The sequence below is a fragment of the Oryzias latipes genome, chromosome 22 (assembly GCF_053564925.1).
Source record: "Oryzias latipes strain Hd-rR chromosome 22, Olatipes_Hd-rR_3.1".
In the NCBI taxonomy this organism is placed as follows: domain Eukaryota; kingdom Metazoa; phylum Chordata; class Actinopteri; order Beloniformes; family Adrianichthyidae; genus Oryzias; species Oryzias latipes.
Window position 1 is genome coordinate 20,571,647 of NC_136258.1, and position 15,009 is coordinate 20,586,655.

The 15,009-nt window shown below is 39.9% G+C and overlaps 1 protein-coding gene across 1 annotated transcript; it reads left to right on the forward strand.

Annotated features, from left to right (window-relative positions):
* Positions 1-1,487: 1,487 nt before the first annotated feature.
* On the forward strand, positions 1,488-14,918 carry rlf (RLF zinc finger). Its single transcript, XM_004082517.5, has 8 exons — positions 1,488-1,725; positions 3,688-3,842; positions 5,223-5,304; positions 7,842-7,977; positions 8,086-8,288; positions 9,319-9,455; positions 9,543-9,684; positions 9,789-14,918. Exons 1-8 carry the CDS (start codon positions 1,546-1,548, stop codon positions 14,445-14,447), a joined length of 5,694 nt encoding a protein of 1,897 aa, XP_004082565.1. The 5' UTR covers positions 1,488-1,545; the 3' UTR covers positions 14,448-14,918.
* Positions 14,919-15,009: the final 91 nt, after the last annotated feature.

Consider the following 15,009-nt stretch of genomic DNA (forward strand, 5'->3'; position numbering starts at 1 on the left):
TTAAACAAAAACACAAACCTTTGTAATATATTCTTATACATATTCTAAACTCTAACATGTACCACTCTAATACTTGAGCTTTTAGTATAGACTAAGGACATTTGTAGTACATTTAAATAGACTACCTTTTGCTAAGGGTGACAATCCATTAAGCACTTAAACCTGTTCATATAAAATTTAATTATAAAAATATCAATCTACCTCACAGTGTTTTACAACTACAGATTCTAACTAAAACAATTCATCAAAAATACAACATGATCAGGGTAAACCCATGACTAGAGACTGCAAACAACCTTATAAATTCCATTTGAAAGATGTCTCCCCCCTTTATTTTTCTTGTTAAAAATGAATACTGAGAACATAACCCTTTAACTATACACGAAAATTATGCCAGTTTATCTTCATACATTAAAACAGTAAACTTCTTTGTCACACGTTGATGGAGCTAGTTGAAGAGTCCTGAAGACTCCGAGCTCAAAACGAGCAACAAGATAATAGGTTTGAGATTCTGGAGAAAAGAGAAGACGACATGGAACAACAAGCAAGGATGAATAATGTCATTCATATTATTTATTGATACTTAAGCATAAATAATGACCTGAAATTTGTGTTGGGAAGGCATTGATACATATGAAAAGTTATGAACCGGATAATGATAAATCAAGTAATAAAATGGTTACGGTTGAACAGGGGTGGGATTATATAAACTCGTTTCCTTCCACCCGCTTTCAACCAATCTTTGATTTAATATCTAATTATCCTAAGAATGATGCGTCTTTGAACGTATGAATGCTTATTGTATTGTTTTGTGCATTATTCCTTGATCGCTTGAAATAAACCATTTCAAAACAAAACACATTCACCTATTTGTGTAAAGTGTACTTGATTATAAGTACAAGTATGGTAAATATACTAAAGACCATGTATACTAACTTAATACTTCTTCAGACTAAGTTGGAACATCTTAGTTTTACAATATAAAGTATAAAAAAGTCAACTTCAAGTATACTCTCTCACTTTTAGCAGACTATGCATAATTGTAGTACACTTAAACAGGCTACTTCTTGCTAAGGGAAGATCGGTTTATTTCTTAAATAATAGCTCTTTTTTGTTTCAATAATTTTTTTGATGTTGTATGAAATATATTCTTCTTATCTATGAACAATATCTGTGCTGTTTGTGCAAAGTTTGTTTAAAAATATTAAGTAATTTTGACTTTATGAACAGGGGCTTAGTGTGTTCAGGAGACAGCAGATTTTCGGCTATTAAAATAAAACATTTTTCCAGTATTTGCTATGCATATTGTGCTTTAAAAAAGTAATCTATTAGCCAAACCTTGGCTGGGTGTGGAGCTTGCATATTTCAGTTTTAACCAGTTTTGTATAATAGTTCTTAATGTCTGCGTTTTGATGCATTCATCCTCTCAACTTTTATGTCTTTGCGTCGTTTAACGGGAAGTTGATGCGATGTCGATGAAAATTCCGGGAGGCATTGAAGGCACCACAAGACTGTGCTGCATACGCGCCGTGGCGGAGAACGAAGATGGCGGAGAATAATGTCGAAGCAGAGCACGAATGGAGCGACTGGGCCCTAGATTCGGCCGAAGACACTTTGATAGCAATGGAAACCCTTCTTGCCACACTGAGGGCTTTTGAAGACGTCCTCAGGCAGCAGCCAATTTCCATGGCATCCTCGACGGAGTACTGCGACAACTTCTGTCAGGTAACATGTTCATGCAATGTTACGGCTACCATTAGCTTCATCATTAGCTTCCTTTGGGTTGTTTTTTCCCCCCGGCTGTCGCTAGCTAAATTAACCGAGTGATGCTGGCATGCTAATAGCAGCGTTTATTTATTGTTAGCATCTTTTCAACAAATGCCCGCGGTGTATTTTTGTTTTCAACTGAGGATGCATGATGATCCAAATTTCGTAATGATCTCGCGGTTCCTCATAGTAGTTGGGTAAACCGCATCTGTAAATTATTCTAGCAGGGTCACTAAAGCGTATATTTCGGTGTAGCCTTTTGGATTTATTCTTAAAAGTTGTCGCAGTAAATGTAATCCAGATGTTTTTGCTCCCTAGTAGTACATTGGCATCGCGCTAACATCAGGGATTACTGCATGCACATGGGGCGGGGCACCGTCCCTAAACATTTGTACTATAATGCATTTTTTTTGTATGAATGCATTTTGGTTTAAATGCAAAGACAGTTTTAGCTCATGAATAAATGAGGAGAAGAAAAAATTCAGTCTGCCATGGTTGTGTTGCAGCTGGAAGCCATGCATTGGATGCCATTCTGTTGAACACGGATTGTCCTCATAAGCAAACTTTAAATGGGTTTCTAGATGATTTGCATGAAGGTTGGCCTTTAGAAACAGTCTGAAATGAGTCAAATCTGGATAATAACAACGTAATAATTCTGATAAACCTGCACTGTGTGTTCTAAAACCGATAGTTAGGTTAAAAGATCTCCAAGGATGCATCTGATTTCCTCTGGTAAGTGATTGGATTGTGAAAATTCAAATTCAACTTTATTTATACAAAACTTTTCCTTCAAATTGCTTTACAAAAAATGAATAGATAAAGATAATTATATGCTTCTGTGCTCTCATCTCCTACATTAGCTAATTATACATTTGTAAGGGTGTAATGGTTCATTTTAACAACAATTTGATAATATCATAATTGCCGATACGTAGCCATTTATTCATTCTTAAAATGAATTTTTTTTAATGCTATTGGATAATTTGATGAACAACTTGCCTCAGACAGATGGATCTGATTGGAGCATAGGAAAATAAAACAATTGATTAAGTCAATTAATAATTACACCCCCTATTTATTTGAGCTATTTATGAATCAAAGTAGAAAAGAAAATATGTAATTTGGATTAAGTCAAATCGTCAAATATTAACAATACAGGGCATTTATTTTGCAAAAGAGAATTTATTTTTGAAACATGCAGTCAAAATCTTTTGTCATGTTTGTTGAAGACTGCTTTAGCATCTCACTTCGTAAAAAACAAACAAAAAAAACCTCAACCTGCAGCTGTGACCCTTCTGGTCCTTGGGTTCTTTCTTTTTTATTTTTAAGTGCACCCCTGACATTTGATCTCCACTGAAGGTAAATAACCCTATTGAACAAACGGATTGTTTGTTCGTTTGTTTGTACATTTAGATAGAAGATGGCGATGAGACATTTTGACTTAAAAGAATGAATCTTTTTATTTCCATCCTTTAAAACAAGTGTTAACTCAGTTCCAGTCAGGAGGAGTGCTGCTGTAATTACAACACTGATGCATCTCCCATGAGGGTGAGACTTTTATTTTTGGCTGATGATTTAGATAAATTGGAGTTAATTTACTGTCCTTTAAATGTCTGCAAAGTTTAAAAGTTATTTGTACATATATTTTTTTTAGATGTTGGCTTTATTGTATAGAATCAGTGAGAATAAGAAGCAGAGTGAAATCCCATTAGACCTAATCAGAAGCACCTTACTCCAGACGGTCAGCTGGGATCGATCAGGTGCAGACTGACATTTCCCCTCAGAGGACCCCCTCTCCCTTTGCTTTCATCCAGACAGACGACTCCCATCTGATCTCCTCCTCTGATCTCTTTTCCAACAGTTCACACATCTGTTTTCTTTTTATTTATTTTTTAATACTCCTCTTTTACTCCTGTTTAGGCACTGATGCACTATGCTGGAAGCAGGAACTCCATGGAGCACGGTCTGCCACTTTTGGAGGTCTACTGCCTGTCCATAAACTGTTTCGCTGCAGCGCGATCTCACCTCACTGCCGAGTCTGACAGAGTGGCCCTTGTTTTAAAGAGACTAGCTTTGTGAGTACAAAAAAAAAATTCAAATTAATTTTATTTCTAAGGCACCTTTCACGTAAAAAAGACCAGCTCGAGGTGGTGGACATAAAAACAAACAAGAATGCAAAAACTCCAATTCCCAGCGAAAATAATAAAATAAGCCCCTCATAATAAAATGCACAACAAAAAACACAAATAAAAGAGAAATGATTATAAAAAGCTAAATTAAATGAAAAAAACTGTGCACGGAATACTAGACAATGTCTGGATAGTACCTGGATCATGTCTACAAAAACGCAAATATTCAGCAAACATCCTCAACTAGTGAAGTCATTTATTATTTAATATTATTATTATTATTTGCTTTGAACTATTTATACATTTTTTCATGTGACTACAGATTTGTATAAAATTTGTAAAAAATGTGGCCACGAAGAAACATTTTGTCTTTGAATATGTTTAGAATTCTTGGTAACAGCCTGACATGCAGTTCATGGATAAAATAGCATTTTTCATTTCCCACCAATGCAGCCTCAGCATAGCTCCATATTAGATAGTGAACATGTGCCACACGTACCAGAAGCTTTTCAGACTGTCAGGATCTTCACTTGTTTTAGGATTTTACACAGTCTGGCTGTTTTGAAGTTGGTGCAAAGCAGAGTTTTGATTATAAGTGCAAAATCCTTTGCTTGTAAAGCAGAGGTAAAATGAATAAAAGTCATGTGAAATCAGACGTGGTGCAACAAATCAAACGGTTTTAAGACTTCAGAAACCCACTCCAATTTTTTGGTGTTTTTAACATGTTCTTATGACGTGAAAAAAACCCTAACCCGGTTAACAGTCGTGATATTGCAGGCAGTAAAGCGACGCCAAAGTCCAAAAGCGTTACAATAATCTGTTCAAAAGGTAATCAGAGCATTGATCGCTGTTTGAAGAAGAATCAAGATAAAATCTTCTTGATAACTCCGTTTTTAACCATTAAAATTGTCAGAAAATTATTTAAATTTAGTGCTTATTGCTAATCTGTAAGACTTTTATTTGTCTTTACACTTCAATCTCAATTTAACTGTTTATAATCAGTGCTTGCTGGTTTGATTACATAGGATGTCCTACTAAAGCGCTGTGAGAAACCTTGAAGGGTAGGTTCTAAAAATATGAGCTTATCTAAAACAATGATTTACTGGTACCATTAAATAATGTTATTTTTTAATGTTAGTTTTACACTTCTTCACAATCTGTGCTTTATTTGAAAGCTGGTTAACAGTGTTAGTGGCTAAGGATATGTCACTTGGTACACTCTTTCATCGAATTGAGGGCAGTCATTAAACATTTTTATAAAACTTCAATTTGATAACTCTCACATAACTTCATCTTTTTAATCGACATGCTTTGTTTGTCTTGCAGGAGCTGTTTTGAGCTTCTGCTTTCGGTGCCTGAGAATGAAATCCCATTTGAAGCCTGGGTTCAGTTCAACCAATCTGTTCAGGTAAAGCAGCTTTAAAAGAGCTTTTAGCTTTTTGGTTGCAAATTCAGATGCAAATCATGGAGTTAAGTTGACATTGTCATAGCTCCTCTGTCGTCAATACCTTATGCCAACTAATGCAAGCTTTGGAAGATGCTACACTAACAGGGTTACAGCTTTGAAAACGCATAAAAGCCACAACTGTTTAATTTGTTGTCATAATGATGAAATAAGTCATTGTGCTTTAGTTGTGGCCCAAAATTAAAACAAAATTAGGAGGGAAAAGGCATAAAATTGAGATGTATTATATGCGTTGATACAGAAACTGGTGATTTCAACCACGATTGACTACATTTGTAAATAACAAAATTAGGTATTCTACTATTTGTATCATGTTGTGTTTAAAGGCTCTGAATTCTTTTAATGCTGAATTAGATTAATAGGTTTTTCTAATAGAAGAAGTTTTGTTTAAAAAGATTCTGAAAAGATTTTAACCAGACAAAGATGACAAATCAATGAAACAAAGTTGTAAATTTGTAGAAGTTGTTTCTGATTTGAAAATAATTCACCATTAAAAACACTGAGAACTGAACCCAGTCTCATCTTTCAGGTTAAAGCAATTTATCATTTTGTTTTTTCATTGTGATTTTCTTAACAGATGTCTGCATAATTCAGCTTTGCTTGAGGAAAATTCATAAATGTCCTTTTTACAAGTGTCCACAAATCAGAAAAAACGTTATTTGATTGAATCCTCATTCTCTTTTAAATGTTTACGGCTGGTTTAAATTGAAATTTTTGGGATGAAGATTATCCTTTTAACGTCAAATCGGATGCTAACTTCAGCTGCGTCCAGCTTTTAAGCTGAGACGGAAAAATAAAGCAAAGTAAAAGGACACAATCGGCGTTCAAAAGTCAGTGGCCGCATATCAGGCAAGCGAGCGGTTTTGGTTCGTGGGAACAACGGTCTCAATAGATCCGTATTTGGAGGAAAACTTCTGGTTTTGCAGCTTTGTTTTTCTTTGAAATCGACCGTTTCCTCACTGACCCGGGCCACGGACTGGAATTGGTCCGCGGCCTAAGGGTTGGGGACCAGTGCCCTAACACACAAAAAAGATGCAATAAAGCTCAGAGTTCAAACTTCTCTTTTTGAGGTTTTACTTGGGCATGAAGTAACAGAGGAACGATTACAATCTGCGCATTGGAGGTGCGTTTGTAAATCACAAATAGTTCAACAATTCTGATTACACAAAAACAAGGGTTTAGCATGTTGACTGTTTCTGAGACCTGGACAGAGTGAGTGTGACGTCACACATAGAAAATGACTTACCGCATTTTACCGTGGTGGAGGGCGCACCATCAATGAAAGACCTATTTACACATTTTTGTCAAATATAAGCTGCATCAAACTATAAGGTGCATTAAGTGAGACAAAAGAGTCACAGATAAGTCCATCAGTCAGTCAGAAATGATTAACGCCGTTCTCAGTAACTCTAGTACTTTTTTGTAACACACTACACGTTTGAAGCATTGGCGTATTCACAATACATCTGACTCCAAACCTTGTTTGCAATTCTTAAATAACCAGACTGATATCACTAGTGCAAATGTTACTGTGACTAAAGTAACTCGCAACCTTTTTAGTAACACGTAAATAAAAATCATAGACCAACACAGCTCCACATGAGCCACATTAGTGGAATTAGACCAACACCCAACCTTGTTTGCAATCTGGTGTAAAAAACAGACGGACATTTTGACAGAGCGCTGTGTAAATCACAAAATCTCTTCGACATCAGTAAACAACCAGAATCAATCCAAAACACATGCCGTCATTTTCTTGGAAAACTATTTTGGCTCATAGTGTGGAATATACTTTACTTAAATCAGTCGCCATCTTTTTGCGATGCGGACACTGCCATGTTAGAGCCAGATGGCGTCAGTAAGCAGTGATTGGTCTGAGTCATCATTTCTATGGCAACTGCTCTCGCTAATAAGGAGTGAGCTTGTTGGAAGACCACACCCCTTCTACTATAAAGCCAGCTCAGGTGAATCTGTCAATCAACTGTTTTGAACGTTCCTTTATTGAGATATCTGATTGGTCAGTTTATAACTTGAATAACTTTTACTACAGAAAAATTACAGCTAATAAGAACTTTATTAAAAAATGTAGCAGAACACGAATGGTAATTCTGACAAACCGAATCACTGAGTAATCACTGTTTATTTCTCAGTAGAAGTCTAAGGGATTTTGGCTTCTTGGAACTAGCGGTTCTTCCTGTTTGGAAGTCGAAAGGGGCAGGGTCAGTCAGTCAGTCCAGTTCCCAAATATAATCAATGGCTTATCATTATCCCACAAACTGCATGTTTGCGCCCTTGAGTTCCCAGGTGCTGCTGTAAGGGGTGGACTTGCAGCGAAATAGAAAATATAATGTGGAATGTTTCTACAAATGGTGTAATAATATGTATTAAACTAACAAACCCAAAAATATATGTACAAATTGTAAAACGGGTGGTAAAAGTTCATACATAATGTTTATACTAAAATGCGGTGTGTGTTGCAGATTGCCCATGACAGCTTACTGCAGTTTGGAAGTACAGACCTCCAAGCTTTGCTGCAGATCACAGGAGAAGGTGGAGCATGGAGCAACCCCATCCTCACTGCCCTCCTCACTGGCCAGGCCACCAACCCAGACGAAGGTAGATTATTTTATTTTATTTTTGTCCTATTTGGATGTGTCACCTAAAAACTCCGGATGATTTTTTTCCCTTCTGTTCAAGGCAGATTTTAACAAACTTTGTTTGTAGTTGAAGCTTATATACTCTTGGAGGGCGAGGGCTTCATGGAGATGCGGGTTAAACACCTGGAGAAGATGGGCGAGGTGGCGAAAGCGGTTGTGTTGGCCAAAGCCTGCAGCGAATGCAGCTTCATTCCCAACCAGGCCATGTTTCGCCAAACATTCGTCTCCCTTCTTTGTCACTTGCTGCCCAACGAGGAGGCAATAATAGAGGTACGGGAGAATTTTCAGTACTAGTACTTGTTTTAGTCAGGATGGATGTATTTTTTTTTATTAAATGCCAAATGTTTTCTGGATTTTTCTTATTAAAAAAACTTGCTTTTATTCTTAATATTCCATCATAAACCATCTGCATTTCTTGCTATCTCCAGGACATGTCTATGATGTCTCCAATTTTAGTGTTCAAGTGGACAGTGACAGTAAAGGCATATCTATCTATCTATCTATCTATCTGATGTGACAGATAAGGAAATAGAAAATGAAAAATCAAAGCAGTCTATAAAAGAACAAAAAGACCTCTTTTGGTTTATTTACGTCTCCAAAAATAGAACTTCCAATCCTCATGCAAGTGGAGCTCAGAACTCTGTTTGAGAAGATTCATCTGTACAGGACAAGAAAATCTGAGTATTTTGTGGCTTCTTTTCAATTTAATCCACAACATGTCTGCCAAAATCTCTCACCGCATCATTTTCTTTTTTCTCTATATATTCTTGTCAGTTATTGAAATACATTTTTTAATAGATTTAATAAATTATGTAGCTTTTAATTATTATTGTCTTTTTCTTTGTTTTAGTTGGGAAATTGTTTGAAATAAACCAAATCAATCAATCAAGCATTAAAACAGAAGTATTACATGAAAGAAGTGATGGAACTAATTGTTCACTATCTGGAAACATTTTTCTGATTTTTTTGCGTTTCACAAAGAAATTGTGGCAAGTTGAGTTTCCAAAGCAATTCTGGAAAAATCGCATATATCTGGTATGAGTCTGCATACACTGCTGGCCAAAAAGAAGAACCACCTTTATTTAGCAAACAGGTGCTGCACAATGTGACCAAAGATTTCCTTTTTTTTATCAGTCTTTTGTTGTTTTGTTTTATTCTGGGTGAGGATTTAGTTTTTATCTGAACAATATGCAGGATTTATAGGTGAAAAGTGTCTCGTAAAAATGTTGTAATATTTAAATTAAAATGTATAGTTGTGTCAGATCTGTTTAATTCAAGACCTGACCTTTTTTTTTATCAGATATCCAGGCTTGACTGTAAGGATGTTCTGGAGATCACATGTAATTTGGAGATGGAGGGAGAAGAGAACACAGCCTTCATCCTGTGCACAACCTTCCTAACGCAGCAGCTGCAGCAGCAGAATCTTTACTGCTCCTGGTCAGTAGCCTCAATTTCATTCAAGAATAACAATTGAAATGAAAAAGCTTTAGCTGACCTGGAGGTTTTCCTGTTGTAATTGTAAAGGGAGTTGACTCTGCTGTGGAGTAAGCTACAGAGGAGACTTGACCCCTCACTGGTGTCTCTTTTGGAACGATGCCTTCAGCTCGGTGCCATTGCCAAAACAGTTCAACACCTGCTTTACCTTGTTCGTGTTATTCAAACAGAGGTGAGTGTGCACCGACAAACCCCGTTTATTTGGATTTTTAGGTAGTTTTTATACATAAAGTGGCTGTTTATGCATGAATTAATGCTAATATTCTATCTCTTTAGGCAGAAGAATTGGGAACACCTGCTTCTGTTGAACTTTGTGTCAAAGCCCTACAACTCCCAAAGCAGGAGGACTCTGAAACCAGAATATCTGTCTGCAAGACAATATCTTGTCTTCTTCGAAATGATCTTGAAGTGTTGCGTGCCTGCCAGCTCACCGAGTTGCTGCTTGGCTCTAGCCAGGAAGCCTTTACTTGTCTTGAAGAACTCTACTTACGGCCCGACCAAAAATATGACCAAGAAAACGAGGTTATTCCCAACTCCCTACGCTGTGAGTTGCTCCTTGCACTAAAAGCTTACTGGCCTTTCGACCCAGAGTTTTGGGACTGGAAAACTCTTAAGTATCACTGCAATTTCTTGCTGGGACTGAATGCCGAGTCAGAAGGGGAAGGGGAACAGGAAAAGGAGGTGAAGACTAAAAAACTTGAGGTACCAGTGGTTCAAAAGAGGGTTGAGACTGACCTCCACTGCAGGATAAACGGAGGACTTGGGAGTCACGAGCATCAAGACAAAAAAGAGCCTCACCCAGAAGTCGATGCGTCTTCTGAGGTAAAAAGGGAAAAGTTTTGCTGTAAGATTTGTAAGAGGTCATTCACTGATACTCAGATCGTTCACCACTCCAAAAGACACTCCCAGGAAAACAATCACCTCTGTCCAGTTTGCCTGGAGAAGTTTAAGAGCAGAAAAGATCTTGTCCCTCACATGAAAAAACACATTGGAAGCAAATCGATTCCTTCTCAAAACAACACAAAAGATGATGAGGAGGATGATGTAGAACCTGGCGAGATCACCTTAGACCCATCTTTAGTGCTCTACTACAACTCCACTCGAGATCCAGATCTGTTGCATCACATCGTACAGCAGACCAAAACCTCCAAAGAGAAGAGTCCGGACGATGATGAGTATGTAACGTTCGATTACATCGAACACCACTTCAAGCTGCAGAACCGGGATGAATATCCATGCCCGGGAACCAAGTGCAAGCGGGTTTTCAAGCATTCCAAGTATCTGTACGTCCACTTGAAGTCAGATCACAAAGGTGACGAGAATGTTAAGTACTTTCACCAGATGAGAGACAAACGGGAAAAGTGTGTGTTTTGTCGACGGCATTTTGTCTCAGCCTACCATCATCGCAAACACAGACGGGCCCACTACGGGGATCAGCCTTACACTTGTGTGGTGGTCGGCTGCGGTGCGAAGTTCAGCACATCGAACGAACTGGTTGTGCACAAGCAGACCCACGGCTATCAGCTGAGCTACCAATGCGAGCTTCAAGGCTGCTACGTCACCTACGCCGACTTGGGGCAGCTGTATCACCACGAAGCACAGCATTTCCGAGATGCAGCATTTGCCTGCTGTAGCACTGAATGTAAGAAATACTTCCTATCCAAAAAGGAATTTATGAAGCATTTATCAACACACAAGATAACTTTCACAGAAGAAGACTTTGAGGCTCAGAGGAAGGCAAAGCGAAAACTTTTTAAGATCATCACTGAACCCCCAGTGGGTTTCAACCAGCTGAGCGATCCAACAGATGGCGTCAATGGAGAGGTTCTGAACCCTCCATCAATGAGTTGTGCCTCCTCTGTTGAAGATTTTCCCAACAAGGAGCCCAAGGCCACTATGACCCTTGTGGCTGTGTGCTTCGATGGCAGCAAATTTACCTGCGGCTTTGAAAAGTGTGGCATGACTTTTTCCAGAGCCAGAGATGTCCAGAGACACTTGAAATGTGCACACCCGGAGCACCTTAAACTGGAGAACAGAGAGCACAAACACGACAAAGAGCAGGGCTCCAAGGGGATGGATACCAATGTGGCGCCAGACGGTGAAGAAAAGGAAACGGATGAGCACTCGGCTCCATTAAAACCAGTCGAAACTGACAAAAAGACTGCCACCCCTCCCAAAAGCAACGAAACAAGCTTTTTGAGTCGCCATGCCAAAAACGACGGACTAAAAGAAATTCTACTTGGGTTGAGTAAACTAAGTTTGAACTCTGTGCCTCTTAGCTCGCCAAGTGAGCCCTCTCAGTCCAGTCAAGATGCGTCTTTAAAGTTTAGTCATCAAGCTATCCTGGAGAAACCTCCAGTTGTATTGCTCAACAAAAATTCTGATATGTCTGACGAACAAATGGTAGTAGCGAAGGAAGAATACACCGAATCGCTAGGTAATGCAAAACCGTACGTCTGTGTGTACGCAGGGTGTGGCTTCAGGACTGCCAAGAGTTACAGTTTGCTGCGCCACTACATCTCCAAACATGGCTGCAGCCTTGAAGAAGCCCGTAAAATGACCTCTTTCAAAACCACCTCGTTCAAACCCTACGCCTGCCAACTTTGTTCCAAGAGCCACAGAGAAAAACACGTACTTAGAGCTCACTACATTCAAGCCCATAAAATGAGCGGGGCTTTGGTGGATAAAATAAGCTGTGGAACAGTACAACTTGAGCAAGACAAAAAGTCGTCCTCTCAACCCTTGAGCAACATTGATCCAAAAGGGATAAAGAAAGAGACAGTGATAATGGAACACCAGCAGAAGTCAAACACGCCGAGTCTGATTAGTGAGAACGGACAAAACTCTGACAATCATTCACCATCTGAAGGGGAAGGAGAAGACGAAGTAGGGAGGAAAGAGGACAACGAAGAGCAGAAGGAGGAAGATGAGACCAAAACTACACAGCAAGTCAGAACAAGACGTTTGGTAGCCAAAAATAACCTGTGCTATATACTGGATAAATTCAGCAAACCCTTCCATTGCGTGGCGAAAAACTGTGACGCAGCGTTCTCCACTCAGGGAGGCCTGGTGCGGCATCTACAGTTCATACACCATTACAACCGCTCTCAACTCCTGCTGGACAAAGACTCTGATGTCCAAGGTCCAGAGGTCCGAAAGGAGCCCGCGAGGAAAAGAGCTCAGCCAAACCCGGATGAGCCTCAGCCTCAGTTTAAATGTCACTTTGCTAACTGTCATGCCGTCTACCACCTCAAAAGCAGTTTAGTGCGTCACACACGGGATTTTCACTCGCAGCCACCTGAGCTCATTAGATGCAAGCATGAGGGCTGCTCAAGGGTCTTCAGTCACAGCAGTGCTCTTAAAAAGCATATGCTTTATAGTCACTGTGAATACTATGATTCCCTGGTGGTACGACTTCAGAGCACTCACAAAAAGTCGATTACTGGATGCCAAAATAAGCTTGTGGTGTCACAGGAGGGTTGCCAGAAAACAGACGCTGGTTCACCAGACACACATGATGGGACATCGAGTCCAAGGGCCGAAGGAACAGAACAGTTGGAAGAGAACAGAGGCAACAGTTCACAAAAGAAAAAAGAGTCGGGGGCAAAGAAGTCAAAAAGAGCTAATGTCAGCGACTTGGTCTTAAGATCCCATGAAGAAGCACTACAGATGTGTCAAGACCGCTGCTTGCGCATGGCCTACCCATGCATGGTCCAGGGCTGTGACTCTGTGGTGAAGTACCTGCACAGCGTGCACCGTCACTACATGAAAGTGCACCATTTGGGCCGGGAAGAACTTCACAAAAACGCAGACACCCTAGTGTTTCATGCTGAGAGGCTTGAAGAGCTTATCCAGAGGAAGTCTGCTCAACCAGCTGCGACGGGAGCAGGCAGCCCAAATGAGGGACAAGAAAAAGAGACCCTAAAAGAGTCAGAAAGCCCAGAGGAGCAGCCAGAACCCACAGGGGTCCCATCAGTCCCAGCTGAGTCGGAAAGCCCAGAGGAGCAACCAGAACCCACAGGGGTCCCAGCTGAGTCGGAAAGCCCAGAGGAGCAGCCAGAACCCACAGGGTTCCCATCAGTCCCAGCTGAGACACAGGATGGAGGCTCACCTGATCCACCAATTTCTACGGAGGAGCAAAAGGAGGAAAAGGAGGAGCCTTCACCTGTCGAGACAAATGAAGTCCCAGTTGGTTCAAATGAGGTAGTTGAAGGTGAAGCAAGCACAGATGAAAAGCCTGAAGAAATGCCAGTAGCACCACAGAGCTCTCCCAAACTTGAAGAGAGATTAAGCTTAGATCAAATCCGACCTCTTCTTCGTCCCGTTACAGTTGACCTTTCACCTCCGTATTCATTACGCTTTGCTCCAGAGGAGAGCTCGCAAGATACATCAGAACACAAAGAGGATTGTAAAATGGTGAATGGGTCGGCCGCGGTGAGCTCTCCTACCGTTCGCCTGCCACTAAAACGCAAAAATGAAATCTCTGAACAGCCCTCAAACGTGAAGGACACTCAGCCAAGCAGTCCTCAGCACTCGTTTGACATCACTGCCTACAAGCCCATCGGCTTTGAGTCCTCCTTTTTGAAGTTTATCCAAGAAACCGCTCCGAAAGACGAAGAGGCCCTCGTGAAGCGGCGAGACACATTCAAACGCAGCTGCTCAGTCAAAGAGAACCACCACCTGGGAATCTCTCACACCCGCGGCAGGCGGACTCATTCCCCACTGCTGAAGTCCAACAGCACCACTGGAGACTTTACATCAATCCAAAACTTGAAGTCCATCTTGGACAAAGCACTAGCTGGGTGTGGGGACCTGGCCATCAAGCAGCTTCAGTTCCTCAAACCAGTGGTGGTCCTTGGGAGACCCGTGTGCACCACCCTGCCTGACCTCTTCCCATCAGACACCAACAACAGCAAACTGCTTCTTGGCAGTTAGTTGAATTGAGCACCTTTTTGACTTTGCTTCTGGCAGATTATTTAGTATCTTCATAAGATATATATCAGTATTTTTGTTTTATTCACAATTTCATATGTTTTTTTTGTAAGGTGCCAAATTAAAGTTTTGTAAACATTAGCTAAAGGCAAATAAGATCCAGTCTGCATTTCAGACTTCAGTCAAAACCCACTTTGTATTTCAACTCATCACCACAAGTGTAAATATTGTAGTGCTCCAAGGTAAATGTACAGCTCTTCAGATTGTTAGAAATGGTCAGTAGCGCAATGCAATGCCTTTTCACTTTTGTGAAAATGTGACTTAAAATATTTCTTGACTGCAATGTCCTAAAGGTTCATGTTTGAATTTTTTCCCCTCCACTCCAGTTTATATAAAATCAGTGTTTGAATGCAGTGGTCAGACTGTGGGGCTCATGTATGTAACACTTTCTAATAAAGTAAGTGAAAAGATGGATTTTGAATAAATTGCTTTTATTTAGTCAAGAATCAAGACAAAAAATGCTTAAAAACAGAAATAAATAGATAGATAGACTGGAAGAAAACTT